Genomic DNA, 23,713 nt, shown 5'->3' on the forward strand with positions numbered 1-23,713 from the left:
TCTCTAAGAGAGCAGAAGTATGCCAAGTGTCCTAACACAAAGCAAAGTTTAAATTCACAAATAGGTTTCTTAGAGGGCACTATGAGTTTCACAAACCTAAATGCTGTGGCTAAAGCTGACCTGTTTTTTCACATGAGCCAGGCAGCCTTTTGGGATGCTCTGTTTCCTCAGCTGAGGCCAGTAAAACAAACCCATGCCATTTACATGCTGCTGGTTGGAAAAGAAAGTGTGTAGCATTATATAGGGCTTTGACTGGTGCCCAGGGCAGCTGAAAGACTTTTCAGTTCCTCTGCATGCCCTTTGGCCCAAGTCCATGGGCTGTCCTGTCTCCCTTGACTGCAGTTGCAGACCAGGCTCAAGGCTTGTTCATGGCTGAGCAGTGCATGCACTCTCATTCTCATCTATTCCTGATAGCTTAAAGACATTTTTCTGACTCTCAAGCTGTTGTCATAGGAGTGTTTAGGGTTTGTGTGTTGTACAATTAAGAATGTGTATTTACTAATTTTGTAAATGAGTTCTTTCCTTGGCAGTATCTTTAATCCTGTTCTTCTTGCTGGCATCAGGAAATAAATTTGGCTTCTTGTACAGTATGTAACTTGGAGCAAGAACTAATCCTCTTCTTAACATTGTAATAACTTTAAAAAACCACTTGCTTACCTGGAGTTAAAAAAGGTCTTTGAACTGGAATCATTAACTTCAAATATTTAACAACTTGCTGCTGCTTGCTTTTCAGAGGTCTCTTCCCACAGTCATTTTAGAGATTAATGCCCTTCTTATTTAGATAATGCTATTAGCTTTTCCTGTTTCATACTGAGGAGTTTAAGCACTTTTCTTTAGATGTCTCCAATGTTTCTACTTTTATCTTCAGATTTTATGAAATCTAAGGTGTCATTTCTATTTTTAGTCTAATCCTTGAAGGAAGTATGAACCTACTTTAACTTCTAGGAATGAACATGCATCTACACAAATATGGAGAAAGTTCAGTGACAATGGAACTTGTTCTTATCTCTTTTTTGGGTCATTTTAGATTTCAGTTTATTATCATGGAGAAGTTTTCATGTTTTGTTTCAACAGGTAATTTTTGGTTTTTTGGCTAAATCCTCTGAAATGTATTGAGTGAGGAGGTTTCCTGTAGTGTTCTGATGTGTTCACAGTATTTTTCTGATCAGACATAAAGCAATCAATCAGATCATTTGATATAAAGGTGCAGTGAACTGCACCTCCTATCACCTATAACTTGGGGTGGAGAGCAGGCTATGGATGCATTTTGAGGGTTAAAAGGGGGGAAAAAAAAGCCTTGATGTCTCTGGCTTTAGTACAGCAGGGCAATAGCAAGTGCTGGTCCAGCTGCACCACAAGTTTCATTATTTCCAGCAGTGGCTCATCCTTGGGGCAAGAGTTTGAGAACAGGACAGTAGTGATCCATCTCAAATATTATTCATGTCCAACAGTTTTGGCTGTGAGAATTCCTGCATCAGATATTTGTTATTTGCATCTCTCAGCAACTGGCTTGTTGTCAGCATAGACGTTTGCCTCATGTAGCAGGGATTCTCCAGCTTACCTGCTCATTGTTCTGGAGAGCCACAAAATAGGCTGGTACAGGACAGGATGATTCAGTGAGACTTGTGCCTATTTGATTACTTATTAGGAAAAAAAAAAGGTCACTTGGGTCTGGCAGCTGATTTAGCTACTTCAGATGAAATGGCTTTGCCTTTCTGCTCTTGGCATCAGCCCCATGTGACAGATACCTGTCAGATCCCATGATTGACCACTTCTCTCTGAGGCAGTTGCACCTATAAATCTTGCTGTCACCATTTGAGAAACGGGAACTTTATCTCCCTTGGAGTGTCAAGTCCCACTTTTCCAGAAGGATACTGTTATTTATATCTGGCTTCAGTCTTTGAAATGATAACTTGCATGTAGTGAGTTATGGAAAAAGTTTTTAATTTTAGCATCGCTGTAGTCAAAACTGACCTCAATGCTCTGTATCGTGCAGTGATGGGATGCAAGTCATGTTCTCCTCTAAATTGCACTTTCCAGGAGCCCCAAAAGCCTCAGCTGACACTAGGATGGAGACGTGCTTCAGAGCAGTGTGGCTGGCATTAGGCTTCCTAGCAGTTTAGCTGTTACCTTCCTCTGCAAGCTCCTCCAAGGGTAGTTCAGAGCACATCAAATAAGCTCCTGTGCTAAACTGCTTAAGTTAAGCTTGCTATCCTCTTTCTCCTGATTGTAGGTTACTGGTTTACAGCCCATCCATTCTTTAAAGTAGCAAGTAACTATATTTAATGCTGCTATATAAGGAGTGGGCAGCCCAACCAGAAACTTCTAGGGACAAAAGGGTGAAAAACACTGTTACAGACAAAGTGTGCTGAGACTTGCTTACACACTGCAGCTGACCTTTTCAATACCACCTCATTTATCAGCAGTTTTAATGGCAGTCAGGGGTATTGTGGGTGTGTTAAGCTTTGGGGTTTAAATGTCTCCAGTACAGAATATACTTAAATTTTCATTTGCTGAGGTGAACTTCCAACATCATGTATAGAAATTCAGTAGTTTAATTGAATGGAAACAGATGTGGTGAGAGAGGTAGCTTTCCACAGGATGTCTTTGACCATCTAACTTGCTTTTAAATTGCCTATACTTATAAGTTGGCAATCTGTGAAAAGTGTAAGAATTATTTTTCAGTAAGAAATTACAGCAGGAGGTTCAAGGATCTGTACATCTCTGCTCAGAAGAAAACCAAAGTCTTGACACTTGTCTGTGAAATCCTTCCACCAGACTCAACATACTGATGTGTCTTAGTCTTAATGCTCACAAAGCACAGCAACCATACCAAGAATGGTGATGAACACTGCTGTGTTAACTGGTTAATGCTTCCTTTTTCAGCTAATCTCTAAATAGTGGGCATAAATAGTAGTGATATGAGAGATTGCATATAAACAACATTTTCCCGTGACATTTCATGTACTTGGTGTTCAAGAAATCCCTCCTTTGTCTGATACTTCTCTATAGAGAGGGGTGTAGTAAATGGAGAAATTCCTTATGTAGCTTTTGCTTAATCAGATGAAAGCAGTTACCTGTATTTTGCATGTTTAATTACAAGGTTCATCCTTCATACCGGTCTGTTAAGAAAAAACTAGTGGAATTTCAGAAATCTACATAATTAAATCCCAAGGTGTATGAAAATGAATAGCCCTAAAAGAAAAGTCTCTACAGATTCTAGTATGAAGCTAAGTGTAAGATTTGATACTACTGGACAGAGAAGACAGAGCACTATGTTGGAGCTTTACCATCAAGTAACTGTTACTGTTACTTAATTTTTATTAAGAAGTAATTTAATCCTACATCATTATGGACTTCAGGCAAACAGGGATGATATTTCAGGTATTAGGCAATGGTCATAGCTTCTTCATATTCTTCCAGAAATACTTTTCTGACACTTTTGTCCAAAAAGGATGTATTTGTAGGTGCTCATAGTGTCTGGAAAGAAACTGAAGAAATAAGTATCTTTGAATTTTTAGATGGAGTAAAAAAGCAGCCTCATCAGCTTACTCATTCAGTACTTGATACAGACAGGCTGAGTTATTCTAGGTGAGTCTTTTTTTTGTTTGGTAGTGGGGCAGTTTTTTGTTATGATTTCTCCCCCAGCCATGCTTACGAGCACCAATGTGTTAGCCTGCATTTCAGTGGCAGTGACTGAAGAATAGGAACAGCAGGGAACTGCAGGGGTCCAATGGAATGATCCACCCTTAGGAAACACACTGCTGGTGAAAGCCCAAGTGTCACAGGGTCAGGGTTTGGGGTGGGAACTGCCTCAGCTCATTTGGAGTCCTTATTCCTATTCTGTATTTTAAATTTTATAATGCTCAATTGTATCTCTCTAGTTATCAAAACTCTTGAACCTGAAGTGGTATTTTGGGTGGGATATATAAGCAGAGAAATCATATAACGTAGAAGAAAATTGTGTTTTAAGTTTCCTCTCACTTTGGGAGGCTGACCAGTACAAAACTGAGCTCTGAAAGAACAAAAGAGATTTTGCCCTGGTTGTGTAAATTGCAAGAATTATAACAAGTCACAAGAAATATTTAGTATTTTAAGGTTTACTTACCTTTGTCTTCTGTGTAGGTGTTGATTTTTTTTTTTTTTTTTCACTCAATTGCAATAAATACTACTTTTGTTCCATTTTGTTTGAATTTTCTAAATTCACTGGTTGGTTTTATTCCTCTGGAAGCTGCTGTTCTAGAGTGGATACTTCCCAACTCCTGTGCCTTTTTCAATAACCAAATAAAAATATACCTCTGAGAAAGCAATGAAGCCTTATATGTAAAAGCTCCTTCTTAGGACTAGGCTTACTCTACTTCCCAATGTGTAAAAGCAGAATGTAAAATGAGATTTTGCTCTGAGATGTGCTGTGCATCCATCTTGGAAATTAAAGTGCTGAAGGTTTAGGTCCTTTATGGAAAAATGCCCATTGTACCTGGATTAAAAGTTTTATCACCTATAGCATTTAATAGCATATATTAATGTGCTTCTTTGGAGGGAGGGCCTTGCTTCTTTGAAGTAAACTTTGCTCACTAAAATATTTAATTTTTCAGAAATTAATATATTGTTAATACCTTCTAGTTAGTGTAACTTTGTAATGTAAAGCTGTTTGTGAATATGACTTTTTACTTATTTGGAGTCTTTTTTTGTTTTTTTCAGGGTGCAGTCTCTGGGTCAGTTCAGGCTTCAGATCGACTTATGAAAGAACTCAGGGATATATATAGATCACAGAGTTATAAAACAGGTAAAATGCCTTAGATTTCCCTTTTTAATATATACTTTAAATGAATTTTCTAGGGAAATACTTCCTGCTAACTTTACTGTGTTGTGTTGCCCTGTGTTTGTATATACATGTGTGTTTGTGTGTGCACATATGTAAAAATACATAGATTCATTTTATATATTCTAATTTTATAAAGTGTTTATTTGTGGAGAAAAGTCAGAACATATATTCCTTGGAATAGTAATGTGAATTACAGTGAAAAGCAAGCTTGTATATTAAATTAGTTTGAATAATGATCTGTGATTATCTTTAGGTAGTGGATGGCTGTTTCCTTTATTCCTTATAGGAGCTGTAGCTGAACTGTCTCAGTGAAGGATTCAGCATATTGAATTGTCTGGATGTTACCATATGAGAAATAGAAATTATATAGGTTTTGGGAAAGTTGTGTTCCTCTAGGTCTGCAAATAGACAGCTCCGTCACTGCAGCCAGGTGTGGCAGCAGGAGAAATGCCTCATTGGAGAATCAGTATAAACTTAAATACCCTTTCACTTTTCTGAACTTCTGCCCATGTTTATTTCTAGTGGTCTTGAATCTCACTTGGCAATTTTGATCGTGTGTAAGAGAGCAGAGGTGAGGAGACAATAGGTTCCTGTTTCGATTTGTCATATTTAACTTTCAGGTCAATTGTTTCATGCACAGAAACAATTCAATTTCATGCATAGAAGTGCTGGGGACAGTGGTATAATGTCTGGGATATAAATTTGATGAGGTAACCTAGTGTTGATCTAATTCAGCCTCCTCCTTTTAGCTTTGTTGCCCCTGAGTGCTGCCAGTATGCCCCAACCACATCTCTGGGAAGGAGTGGGTCTGTGGCTCCAGGGAGGAGCTGGAAGCAGATCTGTGTGAAGTCATAGGGGATGCTTTACTGCCCAGTTGTGCCCTTCAGGGCTTGTTTTGGTGATTAGAGCTAAGCTGGCTGTAACACAGCAGACTGTAAGGGCCCCTGGAGTCAGCTCCAGGTGGGGCACTGGGCAGCTGTGGTTTGAGGGGAGGTTTAGGATCTCTAGTAATGCCATTTTTGGCTTTAGATAAACGCATCTTAATGAGCTGAAAGACTGATCTCCATGTAGGAAAGCATACTCTAAATTATGAACAAGAGCAAATCTTGCTAAACTTTACAGAATGTTGAGTTTCTAAAGGGTGAATGCATTAACTTAGAGCTTATGACTTTGGAAGTTTCTAAAAATATTGCACTACTGGATGGCTTGTGTTGATTTCTAAAGCATGGGAATGAAGTAGTGTCAAGTGGAGGTTGACACTACAAAGATGATGGCAATTCTGCTTTGAAACACTGTCCTACTGACACACTTACTCCATTTTGCCAGTAAATGGATACTGTTTGTTATAAAACTTACCTAGATTCATTCCTTATGCTTTCATTTGTTCTTTGACCTTGAGTGAATTTCTGTTCTCGGTTCTTTTCCTTTGCACAGAACTCCTGCTTCCATAGCCCAGTTCTGCCTTTTGTCAGGTAACTGGCATCATGTGCACAGGCTGTGGCAGCGAATAATGACTTTTTAATGTTATTTTTGTATGGAGTATTGCCCCATGGTCCATTTTACCCTAAATTTAATTTCTTTCTACTGATGCACAAAGAGAACCATTGTGAAACTCCCATGTTCTGGTAACTGTTGCAAGGTAATTTAACACTGTGTTCATTTTTTTGTAACACAAGTCAGAAAGGCTAAGGCTGAGTTTTAGTTGGGTAAGGATGACTTTAGTTTGCATGAGGTTAAGTGTTTTTAGGATTGACTGTAGGATAGCACTGGGAGTTGTGAAGTGACTAATACTTGTAGCAATCGTCTTCAAATATTTTTCTTCCCCATTTGATTGAAAGTACTATTAAATGACAGTGGCTTCAATTGTAGGTGTGCTTCAAGGTAGCATCTATTTTAGAAATTAATTTCCTTTATCAAATAAAGCAATGTTGCTCGAGTTCAAGCAAAAGATTACAAGCTTGCTCTCAACAGCAAAGTTGCTTATCTACCTGGGAAATTTAGGGGAAGAATTGCCCTTAAACCAGAAAATAATTTTTTTACCAGCTGAAGCAAAAGCAAAAAATACTCCAGCAAATTAAGATACTCTGCTGTGAATTAGGCAGTTTCATTAACCTGTTCAGATAGTGGGAGCCACAAGTTCTGCAAAGCAAGATTCTCATTTCCATGTATCAGATTGGCGTTTCATAAAGGACTTAATGTAATTTAGGGGATTGTGAAAGGAGGACAAGAGACAAAGAATTCGGGGATATTAAATGAATTTTTGTTGTTTGTCTTTAGCATCTGTTTTATTCATGTATAGTTCATATAGCTACAATTCCCTGCTTTTTCCAAAGGCTGTATGGAATTTACTTTTTGATATAATAATGTTACCCTAAGTAAGGTGCTTCCTCTGTTTTGAAAGGAATTGCTTTTCTTTCTACATTTAAATTTCTTACTTTTTTGATTGCTTCATGGTTCTGTGGGTAAAGTGTGTGGGCCTGGGAACTGTAGGACTGGGACAGGAGCTGTGGCTAAGAGCAGCAGGCCCAGGAGGGTGGAAGGAAGACAGGAGTCGGGCTGCAGGCTGAGTGAGTGAACAAAGGGATGGAAGTGCTCTTGTGATCTTCCATTGTTTAGCACCATGTCAGGAGCCTTGCTGGAACTTATTGCCTTGTCTGCAGTAAGTATTCTTCTCTCCTCTCCATGTGTAGGTGGGAGAAAATATTCTGGGTACAAACATGGAATAGACTTCTCATTAATGAGAGCTGACAATGAGCAGAGTTCTGAGTGTTGACTCTTGTTGTTACATCAGAGCAGTACAAATTGAAATTCTTACAGTTTGACTTAACGCCAGGGTCAGTTCAGAAAATAGTGTCCTTGGATCTGGGGAATGGGAAAAGGCCTTGATAGCTCCTTTGGTTGATCCTCAAACAGATGTCATGCTTCTGAAGTAGCTGCTGATTAAAAGGGACATGGATAGCACAGTGAGTATGTGTTCAGGCCTACGTTGTTATTCTAGACATAGAAAAATTAGAACTTGTGCTCTTGGCTGTGGTACCCACTTGTTAGTGGCACTCAGTAAGGAGAAACAAGCATGGGTACTTTAACTTGTGTACCAGGTTTTGAAATGCTTTAGAAGTGAAGGTGTCTGGACAGCTTGAAATGTCATCTGTACTCCAAGTACTAATGCTTATAAGTTTCAAGTGCCAGATTATTTTTATGCTAGAATAATAAAACTCAGAAATTAATACCCTCTGTTCCTTGGGCAGAATGTGGTGACTGCAGTCTGGTGGTTGTATTGCCATCAGAAATCCTAGGCAGGTTCCTGATTTGCATATGGCTTCCAACTGATTAGGTCAGCAACAAAGATACTGCTAAATATTAGGCCAAGTAACAAGCTTAATACTAATGGGTTAGTCCATATGCATGAATATTCTGTGAAAGAGAGGTTTAACTTTTGTACATGACTGATGCCATGCTCTAAATCTTGTCTGGTGGTTAAAGATTTATTGCTTTTTCCAGAGCTGCTTGTGAATTTATGCAGAGAGGAAGCTCTGAATATACAGGAAAATGGCAGATCATTTCCATCCTTGCCTGGGAGTGAAATGCACAACTGTTGTTTACTATACTTCAAATAAACAGGCTGAAAGTCACCAGCTGGCTTCCACAGCCCATTCCATTCTTCAGATGCAGTTTCCTGGCTTCCTCACTCAGCTGTTGGGAATGTGCTTCATCCACTGCAGGATCCCCTTTTTTGGGGGTTTGTGCTGCATACGCTGTCCTGGTGTGCCTGTACTCATGAGAACCTGTGAAACAATGCTCCACACTCACACTGTGTTGTGAAGTGTCTTAAAAACACATTGGGAGTGTACTGGGTGTAAAATATAGTGAGTAATAAACAAGCTGGAGTTGTAGTTGTGGAAAGTTTGAAGGTGAAATGGTTAAGTATCAGGAAAAAATGTGATTAATATGGAATTTTTTAACAGTGAAAAAAAGTGAAAACACTTTCCTTGTAGTTGCTCAGAAGTGCATCTGCTTCTGGAGCAAGGATGTGCCTTGGAATCAGTATTGTACCCATTGCTTACATCTGCTGACAGTACTCATATTTAAAAACAAAGAATGTTTCTGCTAAGTTTTCTATCTGCACTTTTAGTGCATAATTAATTCCATCTACTGTTTCTACAGGGATATATTCAGTGGAACTGGTAAATGACAGCTTGTATGAGTGGCATGTTAAGCTTCTCAAGTAAGTTAATAAGCTTTTTACATGTTCTGAACAATCTGTTTTATTATTGCTGGAGAGATTCTTGATGAATGAGTATCTCTAGCCAGAGCATATAACAATGTGTTACAATAGTAGTAGCATTAGTGGTAATTGTAGCCACTAAATGGTGGCTGTAATTCTGATACATAGAAATGTGTAGAGATGGAACTTCAGGAATTGAGCTGGCAAAAAGACAGACTTGCTTTTCACTGCCAACACTGTGTATTGTATTAACTGTCATTACTGTTCAATTCTAAAACTGCTCCAAAATATGCAGCCTTAAATGACAATTTTTTTCAAGAATTTTTACATTATTTTATTTTTTTAATGACAGGAAAATCCAGCTTCTAGTTTCATTTAAGATGTAGGAAAGAATAGAACTGAGTGTTGTTAGTTTATTTCTACAGTTAAAGATGCATAGAACTGCAATGTTAAGCTATCACATAAATGAGAGTTATATAATTATACGTACCTTGTCTTCTGTCATGACCTAATACACAAAGTGAAAAAAGCAATACATAACTCACCTTGTTACGTCCATAGTCCAATAACTTCAATCCTAGAGGTGTTAGAGTGAAATTCCTCCTGATAGAAGGATCCCTATACAGTACCCTAAAGAGAGGAACAGCCTACCCAAACTGTGCTGGGTGCCTGCAACATCTGGAATGGAGGAAAGAGCTTCAATGGGTTCAGCCTGGGAGGAGTTGGACAGAGGCTGTTTCAGCACAGTAGTTGACCTGCCTGTCGGAACTGATGCCTTGTCCTAGGGGTGAAAGTTGTGCAAACTAGTCAGCAGCTGCTGAAATAGTTTTGTTTCCTTCTTGGTGTAACCATGGGCATGTTTTGAAGCTGAAAACGGCAGAAATGGCACATCACAGAAATCTGTGTCACATTATTGGAGGCCTTTCCTATTGTGCACTTCTGTAACCAAGTGCTCAAACCATGTGCAGTGATTTGAAACCTCTGTTCAGATGCTGTGAACAGGTCTCATTTTCTGCCATAAGAAAAGAGGAAGTGGAGTGCATGTAGCAAATGTCTTCCAGAAAGTCTAAGAGAAGTATTGTGTTTGTTTATTGCAGCAAAAAGTGTCGGGAGGCAAATGCAGTGTGTGCAGAGTAGCTGAGGGGTAGATGTCAAATGAATGAGCCTGTGGGAAGAAGAACCAGTGTTGTTACTAGAACAAGTCCCTTGCAACTGGCCCAGCAAAAGCCATGGCTTGAAATGAGAGGTTCCTAAGCACTGCAAGATTTTTTTTCTGAAATAACTTCACACTGGTAGGATAGGGACAGAAGTTCTGAAATGAGATCTAATAATTTTGTAGTTTCAGCTGTAGCCAAGGCCTTTCAGTCCCTTTTAATGTCTGCTTTTGGCTTGCTGCAGGTGTTTTTGACTAGTCTCTGGTATTTACAAGCTGATGGGGTATCAGAGCTTGGTGGGATTAACCCAGTCATGTCTGAATTAATGGCCAGGCTGCTCACCACCAGCATTTTGGAACAAACAGTTGTTGAAATTCTGCTGAGCAGAAGCTGCTGGCTTTAGTACTTCTGCTGATGCTGATTACTTTCAACAGCTGATGCAGAACTACAATTACATATTCCATAAAGGATTCACTAACTATGTGCTGAAAAATAGATGACTACAGTTTTCCTGTTTTTTTTCCCCTCTTATTTGAACACAACTGAACTGAAGAGAATTAAAATTACTCTTTTCAAACAAACATTATTTTGTGCTGTGCTTAAGCAACACTTGATAGCATTGGAAATGTAGTACATTTTAGCATGTTTTCATCCTGATCTCATGGCAAAGTTTTTACTTGGAAAAAAGGAGCAAGAATTTCCTATAGTTCCCCTTAAACTACAAGTACATAGGAAGTCTTTAAGAGGAATTTACTGTTTGCAGGTACTGAAAATACTAACTTCATCCATGATCTCTCCCCTGCTGCTTTTATAGGGTTGATCCTGATAGCCCACTGCATAGTGATCTTCAGGTCTTAAAAGAAAAAGAAGGTGTAGAATACATTTTACTGAACTTTTCTTTTAAGGTAAGTGTCTGTGGGATGAAAAGCTGCAGTTAATTTTGAGGCTTACTATAGAAAGTGACTGAAATGATCCTCAGCTATTACTTGTGTAATAATGGGTCTGTAGCATTAAACAGCAGGAAGAAAAAAAAAAGAAAACTAACTTTTAAGTTTGGCACTGAAGCGTCCCAAAAAAATGCTTTTTAACCAGTACTATGGAAAGTGAATTTTTACAGAACTGAAAAATTGTAGTACTTCAAATCTGACTTGACAAATAAGGCTATAGAAATATTTTCTGTTTGGGAAGCAATGTCACAGCATTTTCCTTAGTCTGTTTTTTTATTCTTTTCAGGATAACTTCCCTTTTGATCCTCCCTTTGTGCGAGTGGTGTCTCCTGTGCTCACGGGAGGGTAGGTTTGAGGTGTTCTACAGAAATTCTGCTTTGTGGTAAAAGTGTCACAACTTGAAAAGCTCTGTGCCTGCCATAATGTGTAAGACATGACCCCTAGGGGGTGAACATTGCTGTTCCTTCTCCTGTTGTAGGGTGCTTTGAATGGGGCTTGAGCTCTGTATTGCCTCCAGTCTGCTGTAAAGTCTGAGCTCTCTCTCTCTCTTCTGGTAACACTGCCATAAAGTTTGTTTTAAAATTGCTCAAATGCTAATCCAAACCCACTAAATTTAATTCAAAACATGCTCCAAATGTCATCTAAAGCATGTTTAAAGTGCTGTCTGTGCCACTTATATATATCCATGGAGAGATGATTAAATTCACCTTCCAAGACTTTTATGCATCTCCTGGTGACAGGAAATGATATCTGCATTTGAAAATGCAGTCTGTGATAGCTGATGCTGATTCTGATTGGATTTGAATTGCCATATATTCTTCTTGAATTCAGTAAATAGTTAGTGCAGTTAAATAGGTTTCATGAGGGGTGCTGCTCTCTCAAAACTAAACAAGCGGACTCAAACACCAGAAAACTCATTGAATTCTAATTTGATTATACTCAGACTTCTTTCTAGAATGAAAAAAGTGGTCATTTCCCTCTGAATGTCATATGGATGCATGAGGTTTAAATGTCTGGATTGTGGAGGAGAATACATTTTGGCAGTGGTAAATTCTCTTCCCTTGGTGTAGGTTTTGTCATGCTCAGGTGTTCTGCTGAACCTCAGCACAATGGATAAAGGGTTTCTGAAATTTTTAAAAGTTAGTTGCAGGAAAAGATCAAGAAAAGATCTGGTTATCTCATATTTACAAGCGCATCTATATTGTTTGAAGAGGTGCTAAACTTCTTTACAGAATTGAATTTTGTTGGTTTCTTTTAGCTACACATCAGTATTACATATATGTAGAATAGACATAAAAATTAACTTTCCTTTTTCCATGGTCTCTGCAGTTGTGCAGACCAGCGCAGTCACTGGTTTAAATGAAGTCTAGTTAGCAAACAGCTTTTTTTTTTTTTGCCTCACAGTGCTAATTTTCTTTGCTTACATATAACAAGGCTAACTAGTTACAATTTATTGCTGGTTAAAGGGCATTTCAGCTTTATGAACTAAGAATTGAACAGCCAAGGTGGCAAGAGCTTAAAGTGCTGTGAACACTTGCATTTTTTGACTGACTGCTGATGTCAAGTATATTTCCTTTCACATTTGTTTCTAGGTATGTCCTAGGTGGAGGTGCATTATGCATGGAACTTCTTACTAAACAGGTGAATATGAGCTCTGTTATCTGGGTAATAAAACATGCCTGAAAATAATGACAATTGGTGCTTCTCCTTGAGTTCAAGGATCCCTGTGTGGAATAAATTGCACACTCCAAAGGAAATGTGGTGGAAAACCTCAATCCCACAAGATTTGCCTTGCTGATATTTTTTGAGATCTTTTCTGCCTCGGATGGCTCACAAGAGATGTGAGGAAGAGGCAGGAAGTGCAAGCATGTCAGCTTGGAGCTCAAAATTTCTGTGAATTGGCAGTGTGAAGAGTGAATTCTGGGGAGCAAGACATGTTTTCTTTTCTAGAAGCCTCTTCAACTGCATCAAGTCAGCTCTGGAAAAGTGAGGAATGCAGACAATTTCAGTCATAGATGATTTCTGTAGACAGAGTGATTTTTCTCCCTAAAATAAGTAAATGAATGAAGTAACTTGCAGGCTCTAGCAGAAACTCTTGTGAGCTCTGGAAGGTAAAGCAATGCCAGAGATGAGCGGAATTCTTCCAATTCTAATGAATTGACTTCATTAGACATCAGTCTTTTTTGCTTCTTGGAAAAGTGAGTTGTAATTTCTGTTGTGACAGAATTGCTGAAAATATGTCAATGCTGTAAGGATGGAGCTTTTTTGTTTCTGTCTTTGGAAATGTGATTCAGCCTTTTCGTTCTTCTTACAAGTTCTAGTACTAGGACTGTATATCATTTTACAGATTTTCTGTGGAAAATAAAAGTTAACTGAAAAGAAGTAGTTAAAACTAGAATGCAGAAAAGAGAGTCCCAAAGCACACATTCCAAAATAGATTTGCAAGGTGAGCACAAGAAGCAAGTACGTGTTGTGTGTTAATATTCCTTTCCTCCTCCAGGGCTGGAGCAGTGCCTACTCAATAGAATCAGTCATCATGCAGATCAATGCCACTTTAGTCAAAGGAAAAGCCAGAGTACAGTTTGGAGCCAATAAGGTAAATGTGCTGAGTTTTATCAATTACAATAATTGATGGTGGGCATCCATTTCCTTGCTGACTTGCACAGAAGGTGCTTAATGACAGAATTGCTACTGTAAATATATATGCATTTTGAATTGTCTGGTGCCTCTGTGAGGATTTTATTGGCAATTAGAAATTGTTTATATAATTACAAACATATGAAATGGATAAAGCCTTGGGATGGGCAAGGTAGGCTTTTGCTATCTTTGTATGGGCAAGGGAGGGAGGATCGTAATTGGGAGGATTTGGAATTTGTGGCTCTGAGAAGGGAATCTTGAAAGCCAACAATGTTCTGACATTGTGCATGAACTTTATTTTTAAGCCCACTGTAGAATTTCCTTGTTAGAACTGTTCTTGAGTGTTGCGTGTCTAGATGCAAGTTTTGATGTTGGTTTTTTCTCCTTTCAGAATCAATATAATCTAGCAAGAGCACAGCAGTCATATAAGTCACTAGTACAAATACATGAGAAAAATGGTATGTATGTTTTTGCTGCTTTGTTCTTGTCTGGACAGCACCCTGGGAATTGGTGCTTGGCCACAGAGAAACTTGAAGTGAAGAAGTGTTTTACTTTTGCTTGGGAACACCATAAATATTTCTTCCTTTTTTTTTTGCAATAGAAAAACAGTAGTGTTCAAATAACTTGACTGCAATCATTGCAACTTTACCAGCTTTCTTGATTGCTGTATGTGTGTTCCTGCTGCTTCTTGAAAGGCAGCTCCATTTCATTTTCAGCCAATTGATCTAGAAACTTCATTGTTAAGGACTCTTTAATATTGGTGAAGTATCTGCTGGAAATTTATCCCTTTCCATTAAAGATTTTGTTTCAATGTGTCAAGAACCTAGTGGAAATAATCATTAAGGAAGAGAGGAAGTAGGGGGAAAAAACCTGAGACGAAAAAAGTACAAGAAGTCCAAGTGAGGTGTGCTAGCTGGAAGACACCTGTTTCAGTTTGAGCTTTTTTTACTCTATTTAAAGTCTTTCTGCTGCATAAAACCTGTGTGCAAGTGCTTCAGCTGTAATTGAATTTACTGTGGCACTGTGAGAAGCCTGAGGCCATAAAAGGTTTAAGTAGCTTACCTGTTACATAAAGGTAGTCAGCAGAATTGGTACCCTGGTCTTGTGATGAGGGAGCCTGTGATGTTCTGTACTCTGGGCTGGACAGTGTCTTCAAGGTATCCAGGTTATTGTGAATGTGGTTGTGACTGCAGTGAGCACCTCAGCCTCCCTGCTGCTAACACAGAACATAACACTGTACTCTTGGCAGGAAGATCAAAGAGTGACTTTAACATGCTCTCCAATTTTACAGCATTTTGATCTTGATGTTAACTGAGCCTTTTGCTATTTTAGTTTGTGCTACAAGTGATCAGTCCTGCCTCAGGAGCTGTACACAAAGCATTCACAGTACTCAGTGCTGCTGTGAAAGGTGTTTTGAGCTTAGAGCTGCTACATGCTGTCTGGGACAGCACAAACAGGCCCTGTCACTGTACACACATTAGAGGAAATGTTACAAGAGGGGCTGGGAGAATTGAGATTGGAGCTCTGGAAGTCTCTAGGAAAAGCAGTGCACATTTGATCAGGTATGATTCAGCTGCTAAACATGCCAAATTGTCAGGAGACCAGTTATTCAACTGACATTTCTGAGCTTATTCCTACAGTAGAATTTGCAGAAGTAGGATAAACTATTCAGTTGCTAGTGCCTGCCTTGCTCTGCAGTACACAAAATGGGATTTATGTAAGTGTCCCAGTGCAGTCTGCTTGTATGTCTGTGTTTTAAGTAGCTTGAAGACCTGGGTTTTACATCTCTTCTATTAAGTTTGGGTAGAGCAGTGTTCCTCCTTCAGCAGCTTCCTCTTGTTGGGGTTCAGCTTGTCCAGCTCAGGGTAGCTGCTGCCACAGAAATTGTGTGTGCACACCCAAACTCAGAGTCTGCTACTGGAATGTGCCACATGATTTGTCTCCACTGCTGCCAGCTCACATTTAGGGCACTGGATTGGCCTGCTTTGAGGGAAGGTGTGAGCCAGGGAAGGCTTCCCTCTCCCACAGGTGGAGAGTGGGATGGTCTGGACACAGCAGCATCGGTGCCTAACATGTCTCTGTTCTCCACAGGCTGGTACACTCCTCCTAAAGAAGATGGCTAATGCCGAGGACTGTTGTACACCTGGACCAATGTCAACAAAACAAGCTCTTTATGTTTTCCAACACACAGACTCAAGCTATGAGTGCCCCTATAACAGCTGTACTGAGGACTTTAGCTATTAGATAAGTTAGTGGATAATCTGTCAACTGACACGTACAGTATAAGTTACAGCCTTACCATTCCGCTCTTCTTAGGCATCTGGACTGAGCAGTTTGGGCCTTTACCATATTTGTTCTTATGGATTAAGCAGATCTGGGCCATGCCCTCCCTTCTCCCTTTTTTTATTTGAAAGTATAAGCTCTCCCTGCAGCAGGCTATTGACTTACTAAAGATCATACAATAAGAGTGAGTTGTTCACACACTTGTGTGTATTTCTTACTTTTTGCAAAATGCAGACTGCAGAGACTTGCGTTGTATTGTTTCATTTAAAGCCAAGAAGTTTAATACATTGTTTAATACTGTTTTAGGAAATGTCAGGTCTTGCAAATCACAGTAGTTTTTCTGGTCTAAAATGACAGCGTTTGTAGTATTTTCCAAATTAATGATATAGGAAAAACACATGTATGTTAAGTCATTAAACATTTTTTCATGGCTGTATGAGAATATGAACTGTTTATTGGAAAAGATGCTCTTTGTTTAGATTATCTTTTTTTTTTTTTGTTCGTTTTTTTCTTTATTTTGTTTCAGTTTTCTGTTTTTATGCAGAGCAAGGCTGTGCCAATAAAACCTTGTAACTAGTCACTTCCACTGGGGCATCAGAACTTGCTGGGCTGTTCCTGCTACTTGTTGGCTCAACCTCCTTAACAAGAAGAGCCACAGTATGAAGCTTGAAGTTATTTAAAATACTAAAAACCTTTTTAGGTGTTCCATTTTATTAACGGGTTGTTGCAATCATTTCTAAACTAATGAACTTATAAAGCGATTGGCACAAATTGAGATGAAAGTCCTTGAAAGAAATTTTTTTATATAAAAGCTACAATAAAGTACAAAAACACATCATCCAATTCAGAGGTATAAGAAATGCTGCCATATTCATGACGGTGGTTTTGTTATTGAAAGACTAATGGGAACTGTTCTTTATTAGGAGATGAATCTGGGTCTGTGTACTCACACAATTTCATTGCCTTACCAGAATCGACTCTATTTTGGTTGTAGTTCCAGTCCTTAGGCCCGTGCACCCCTCGGGCCCGAGCGAAGGCTGTGTTCCATGGATTAAGCACTTCCAGAAGTGCAGAAGCATGTTTTTATGGTTTTTATTTTAGTTGACTATCGAACTTGTGCTCTTTTCTCTATCAGGCGCCCGCGGGTCCTTGTGCATTTGCTTCTAGATCCAGTTTTTAGCTCGAAGGGAAGGAGGGGCGAGGTTTGGCACGGCTGCCGCTGCCCCGTGCTGCTGCCCGGGGCGCTGGGCGAGTGCCGGGTGCGGCGGGGCTGCGCCGGCCTCCGCCCTGCGGCGCATGCTTCGGTTTGGGTTCCTTTTCTTCTGGCAGAGTTCCTTGGCAATGTACAGTAATTTGTAAACTTGCATCAAGTTTATGAATAAAAAGCATTTTACGAAGTGCTGTGTCCGTGCTGGGGCGTGGGGTGTGGGAAGGGGGGCGGTGGGAGCGAAGCGGCTCCTCCCGGCCGCTAGGCGACGCCCGTGCGGCGGCTTGTGCCCGCGCTCGCTGACCGGAAGTTGCCTCAGGCGCGGCGGCGCGCGGGTGACGCAGGGCGCTGGGTAGGCTGCGGGGCCATGGAATCCGCGGCCAAGGGCGGCTACGTTCTCGCTAACCTCGCCGAGGTGGTGGAGCGCGTCCTCGGCTTCCTGCCCACCAAGGCGCTGCTGCGCGCCGCCTGGTAAGGGCCGGCGCCGTGGGGTGGGCGGCCGCCGGCTCCGCTTGGCGGGGGCGGCGCGGCCGACGCGATGTGTCCGTGTTGTGTTGCAGCGTGTGCCGGCTATGGAGGGAGTGTGCCCGGCGGACGCTGCGGACGCGGCAGCGAATCGCGTGGGTGTCGGCGCTGGAGCCGGGCCCCGGCGAGAACCACGCGCTGGTGCGCGCGCTGGCCCGCGAGCTCGAGGTGAGGGGCGCGAGGGGCGCGGGCTCGGCGCCTCCCGTTAAACACTGAATGCGCTTCTTCCTCCCGCCCGCACAAGGGACGTGCTTGGAGCCGTAGGTGGTTCTGACAGTTCAAGTGTTGCGTGTTAATGCGCCGCTCAAAACGCCCAGGATTTGCAGTTCAGGGCACATCTGTTCATCGCGGCAATCTTGTTAAGAGGTAAACCCTCATAGGCTGGGAGACACTGAATAAACACTCCAGGGCTTCTCTGTCTGCCAGGATTTCTTTCCACTATTAACCTGGTGCTGAGTCTTCTCTACACAAAGATTCATGGCGGGATTTTAAGCGGTAGACAGGCCGCAGCAGTTCAGTGTTAAACTAACTGGGACAAGGAGGACCTGAAGCACCTGTGCACTGTTTCCCAGCGTCAACACAGATGGAGCAGTAGCCGACAACCACAAATGCAAGGAGTTTAGAGAGTGCGAAAAAAAAGGAGCAGAGTCATGGGGCCAGTCTGCAGAGCTGTTCTTGCTCGTGTGAGGTTTGGGTCAGCTTCCCGCCTGCGCTGCCTACTCACTGACTAAACCTGGGTATTTCTGAGGCTAGTGACAGGCTGTCTGTTGGCTGACAGGAGCCTGGTGAGGGGGAGGGACCAGCGTGGGCTGGCGGTGGAGCAGGAGCAGTTTCTCCTCGGTTTCTGCCCCTAGTTTTCCTCCACTCCGTCCCTCTCATGTACTCCTCCGCCTGTGTCTTTGCAGAAGGTGCACGTGCTGCCCCAGACCGTGCTCTACATCGCCGATACAGAGACCTTCAGCGGGCACGAGGAGTGCCATGAGCAAAAGAAAGGTAAAGCCTCGGCCAAACTCACTCCCACTGAAAGATATGCTGGGATGTAAGTAGAGCATAGTCAGCTGAAAGAGAATTAATTCTCTGAGTTCTGATTTCAGTGGGAAGGAAATGTTTTGCAGAAACCATGACTGTGTAGTATTGCATTTGTGCTACGAAGCAGCTCACAGATGTGTTAACGTGCACGGACTTTCCCTTTTCCCTGTCCTTTCCCTCCTGTGGAGGATGCTGAGTGTGTTTGTCTGCAGCCCTGTGCTCTTAGGGAGCTGCACAACCCTGCCTGCTGTTACCAGGGCGGCCACTGATGGGCAGCATTGCTTAAACAGGACGGGGCTGCCTCTGGGATTTGCTCACAACACGCTTTTACTGATGGTGATACTGTTTTTTTATTTTAACAGCCAGAAAAAGAAACAGTAAAGAAACAGCACTCGCACTTGAAAAGTTGTTGCCAAAGCGATGCCAGGTTCTTGGACTGGTCACCCCAGGAATTGTAGGTAGGAGCAAAACACGTGGGTTTTTGAGAGGTCAGCTTGAAGGTGTCATTTCCCACACTATTCAGATTGGCTTCGATTTTAAGAAGTTCACAGTGTCTCTGCTAAGTGACATGGTGCTTACTTCACGTATTGCAATTATAATTAAATTTAATTGGGCAGGCAGTTTTCCCTGGCACCTTAATGTACTTACTGAATGTTGCTTGGGTTTGTGTAAACGTTTCAGTCATATTGTGACTAACTGTCCTGATGTATACCTGTTTGTAATGGCCTAGCATATGCAAGAACTGGAAAGAAAATTCACAGCTTCTGGTGGCAGGCTTTTTCTCATGCTTCACTTTTATCACTAAAAAGTTGGTTTTTTATAGTTTTTCACCTCTAAATTAATTTCCCACATCATAAGTAAGATATTTGATTGTTGTCATTGCCGTATTTTAATAATATACTCTAAATTTTTGTGTCAGTTTGCTTTTTACTGTCATCACATGCTTATAGGACACCTTAAAAACTGTATGCCTGCAGAAGGAGGAAGGAAGGCTTGTATTGCACTGTTCTTATTTTCCTGATATTTGATATTTGGTGTGCCTGGAGGGATATCTGTAAATATATCCATGTCTCTGTGCAAAGCTGACTTCAATGTCATCAGTAGCCAGCAAGACTTACATGTTTCATCCTCCCAAAACATTAAAATATCGCACCAGTTTTCAGTTTGATAAGTTATTATGGAAATAGTTTATCGTGTTTATATCACCTGAGCTGTTCAACCTCTTTCTGCCCATGTCAGAGTGTAAATGAAAGTGTTAGAATCTCCAAACACAAGATGCTTGGTTTTGTCTCTCTAGTTACCCCAATGGGTTCGAGCAGCAATCAGCCTCAAGAAATTGAAGAGGGTGAAGCTGGATTTGCTCTGTTGTTTCCCAAAATTGATGGGGTGAAAATTCATACCTTCCATTTTTCTAAAGATGTGAAGAACAGGGTCTTTGATGAAAGTAAATTTGCTGAAGCAGGTATGTCATTTTTCTCTCCTTTACGTGGCCTTTTGTGAGGTGCTGCTCTCTGAGGTGCCAGTCCAGAGTTCTGTGTAGAACCAGCAGCTTCCATTCCAGAGTTCAAGGAGCCTCTGTGGGGCTCCAGCTGGTGACTGTGCCCCTCTGCTCCTCCCAGTCGCTGGAGTACTAAGAATAAATTACCCTGTGTATCACTTTGAGGTGTCATACATTGTTTGAGGAGAAACTATGGTTGGACTTAAGCATGCAGGATTTAAAAATAAGGGGATCAGTATTGGCTTTTGTTTGTAGGTCTGAAGAATAACCCAGATCTTCGTGTTGTGCTTCTGTTTGGCTATAACTCCTGGAAGACTGGAGCTACTCGATTTCTTCATCAAATAGTCAATCCGTTGAATGAGAAAAGCATCATCCTGGCTGGGGGACAAGTGGAGAGCTTTACATCACTGACCTCTGAGAAGTAGGTATTTTTTTCGAGATAAATGATGAAAAATATTTAAAATGAGAGAAACACTGCAGATCCATAGCTTTCTAGTTATATTGAAAATCCCCTTCACCAGTAGTGAAATAAGTTTCTTAAAGGGAAAAATGTCCCAACTGCTACACTGTAATATAGCCAGAAAAGCTGGAAGCTTTGTATGGCTCTTATACAATTAGGGTTCTGGAAATCCAGCTAGGGGAAACCCACCGAAAAGGAGATTCCCAGCTTCATATACCTTTGTGTGTTTGTGGCAGTCAACATTTCTTCTCTGGAGCACAGGTAAATGAGTTCCAATTGTGATGGAGCCCAGGATTTGTTTGTGAAGCTGCCTGGTTTGGCTCAGGGCACGGAGCAGCAGCTGCACACACAGCAGGGCTGTGTCCCAGGAGCTCACCTGAGCCATCCTGGCTGCTGAAGGACATGGCACCCATCCTGTGGAGCACAGTGCAGCCATGTCTGTGGGCTCCACGTGCCACTGCGGATCAGGAGTCTGCTCTGATACCAACGTTTTTCTTGCATCTGATTTTGCCTGGTGCACTATTGTCCCAGATAACAGAGCTGACAGCTGACCTTAAATAAAGTCACTGCAGATAAAGGTTAAGTACAGAACTACTTAACCCCGTGTGTCCCAACCAACCAATTTAAAGCAACATGAATCCAAAACGTTTACTGACTGCTGCCCTGCTTCGATGTATAAATCCTCAGTGCCTTTGCTTGTCTTTAGTTTAACTGGTGGTTTCCTTGGAATTACAGAGCTGTGACATACACCAACTGCTGCATTTGGCATGAGTGAAACAAGTTTACGCTTCATACCTAGTAATGGATGTGGAAGCTTTTCCTTGCAAAAGGTTGCTACACAAAAACAGCACTAAAATATTAAATCCTTGGTTTGCTTTTTAACTCTGGATGGTATCAGAGTCACTGCAGTGTTGGCTGCTTTGAGCCCACGTGTGCTGCAGCAGTAGTGCAGTCAGGTGAGGAGCACTCCCGCAGACGGTCTCTAACTCGGTGCCTGTTGCCTTTCAGCAGCCACGCGCAGCCCGGCGATGCCTGCGGCGTGGTTGGGCTGGCTTTCAGCGGCGCCCAGATCCAGAGTGCCACTGTCCTGTTAGACCAGAACGTGGCCGATGAGAGGACAGCGGAAGCCGCCATGCAGCGCCTCAAAGCAGCAAACATCCCCGAGCACAACACCATTGGCTTCATGTTTGCCTGTGTTGGCAGAGGATATCGCCATTACAAAACCAAAAAGAATATGGAAGCAGATGCTTTTAGGAAGCTTTTTCCAAATGTCCCCCTCTTCGGCTTCTTTGGACACGGGGAAATAGGATGTGATCGGATAGTTACTGGGAATTTCGTATTAAGAGAATGTAATGACATAAAGGATGACCTGCTCCATGGCTATACCACTGTTATGACTCTTATTCACCTTGGTTCAACTAAAGCAAACCAAGTATAAGTAAGGTTTAATGCTTCAGTGAGCTGTTTGTTTCATTCCAGAGCTGGGAAGTCTGGAAGAGCGGACATTTTGCAATCAAAGCCCCTTCCAAAACATAAACATCTTTTTGGTAATATCATCGAGTCTTGTAGTTGCAATAGAGTTTACTGTAATATCTGTGAGAAAACCTTGCATTTTGTGTAATCCCCTGTACATATCAGAATTGCAAGAAATTATATTTGATGGAGTTCTGCAGCTGAAGAAAGCTTCTTTCTTCCAAAATGAAAATGGTTTCTACAAATCATAGAATATGCTGAATTGGAAGGGACCCATCAGGATCATTGAGTCCAACTCTTGGTCCTGAACAGAACACCCCAAGAATCCCACCAAGTGTGTGTCTGAGAGCATTGTCCAAACTCTTCTTGAGCTCAGGCAGAGCTTGGTGCTCTGACCACTTTCCTGGGGAGCCTGTTCCCGTGCCCAGTCACTGGGTGAAAAACTCTCCTGGTACCCAGCCTAAACCTCCCTGACTCAGCTTCACACTGTTCTCTTGAGTTCTGTCACTGGTCATGAGAGAGAGATGTTGAAGACCACAGTGAGGTCTCCCCTCAGTCTCCTCCAGGCTGAGCAAACCTGTTGTCCTCAGCCACTCCATAAGGCTTCCCCTCCAGATCCTTCATTTCCTCATGGCATTCCTCTGGACTTCATGTCTTTTTTTAATATTGAGGTGCCCAAAACTGCCCTCAGGGCTGGAGACTGCCCCAGAGCAGAGTAGAGCAGGACAATTCCCTCCTGGCCCATTTAGTGCCAATGGCAAACCCAAACCCAAATGTACAAAGAAACAGTACTTTGATGTGCTCTGTGTATGTAAAACACTCTAGGAAAACTACTGATACGTTAAATCTACCATTCCTGGATTTTATTTCTAGAGAGATGCAGAACTTTCCCAGAGTCCTATTTACAAAACTGAACAGTTTTACTAGATAAAATCAATGAAAATTTTTAGAGAAAAGTAACAAAGTACTTGTTAAATAAAGATAGAAGTATGTCAAAATACCTTGCCTTCTATTCTTAGAGAAAAAGTTCTGATTTAAAGATGTTGTCCAGCTAAGAGTACAGCTGGACTCAGCACCTTGAACTGAATTTCAGTTACTTAACAGTGTGGTTCAGAATAGAGTAGTGGTTGCCTCTTCTCCTGTAGTGTGATTACAATCTTTTAAATCCAGAATGCTTAGAAATAAGTCTATCTATAAGTTTCTTTAGAAAGTTTTTTTCTGTTTAATTTGGGGCTGTGGGACACAGAATATCTGGCTATATGATATTTATATAGAGACTTTAAGTGAGAGTTGTGCTTCTGTTTTTCCTATGCTTTTACATCACTCACCTGTTTTGATTGCTGCAGCTGGCATGCAGTGTCAATTAAGTAAATTCAGCATAGTCTCAGTATAGCTAATAATATATTTGCTGCTTTTAAAATTCTTTTCTCCCTTTTATTTTCACTTAGTA

At 41.3% G+C, this 23,713-nt stretch overlaps 2 protein-coding genes across 4 annotated transcripts in view; both read left to right on the forward strand.

Annotated features, from left to right (window-relative positions):
• Window positions 1-17,468, forward strand: part of UBE2Q2 (ubiquitin conjugating enzyme E2 Q2) — a 43,853-nt gene extending 26,385 nt beyond the window's left edge. For 2 of the 3 annotated variants that reach the window (XM_079317884.1, XM_079317883.1), the window contains 8 exons: window positions 4,702-4,786; window positions 8,990-9,050; window positions 11,019-11,109; window positions 11,438-11,496; window positions 12,744-12,792; window positions 13,652-13,747; window positions 14,180-14,246; window positions 15,880-17,468. In XM_079317884.1, coding sequence (XP_079174010.1) covers window positions 4,702-4,786; window positions 8,990-9,050; window positions 11,019-11,109; window positions 11,438-11,496; window positions 12,744-12,792; window positions 13,652-13,747; window positions 14,180-14,246; window positions 15,880-15,911 — 540 coding nt within the window. In that variant the 3' untranslated portion in view covers window positions 15,912-17,468. Of the gene's footprint in view, window positions 1-4,701; window positions 4,787-8,989; window positions 9,051-11,018; window positions 11,110-11,437; window positions 11,497-12,743; window positions 12,793-13,651; window positions 13,748-14,179; window positions 14,247-15,879 lie in introns of those variants that run through there. The other variant, XR_013775844.1, reaches the window with a different exon arrangement.
• A 106-nt stretch (window positions 17,469-17,574) lies between these two features.
• Window positions 17,575-22,682, forward strand: FBXO22 (F-box protein 22). The gene is made up of 7 exons (XM_079317881.1): window positions 17,575-17,749; window positions 17,839-17,971; window positions 18,709-18,796; window positions 19,195-19,290; window positions 20,130-20,294; window positions 20,586-20,751; window positions 21,799-22,682. Exons 1-7 carry the CDS (start codon window positions 17,646-17,648, stop codon window positions 22,226-22,228), a joined length of 1,182 nt encoding a protein of 393 aa, XP_079174007.1. The 5' UTR covers window positions 17,575-17,645; the 3' UTR covers window positions 22,229-22,682.
• Window positions 22,683-23,713: the final 1,031 nt, after the last annotated feature.

Source organism: Erithacus rubecula, assembly GCF_903797595.1.
Source record: "Erithacus rubecula genome assembly, chromosome: 14".
In the NCBI taxonomy this organism is placed as follows: domain Eukaryota; kingdom Metazoa; phylum Chordata; class Aves; order Passeriformes; family Muscicapidae; genus Erithacus; species Erithacus rubecula.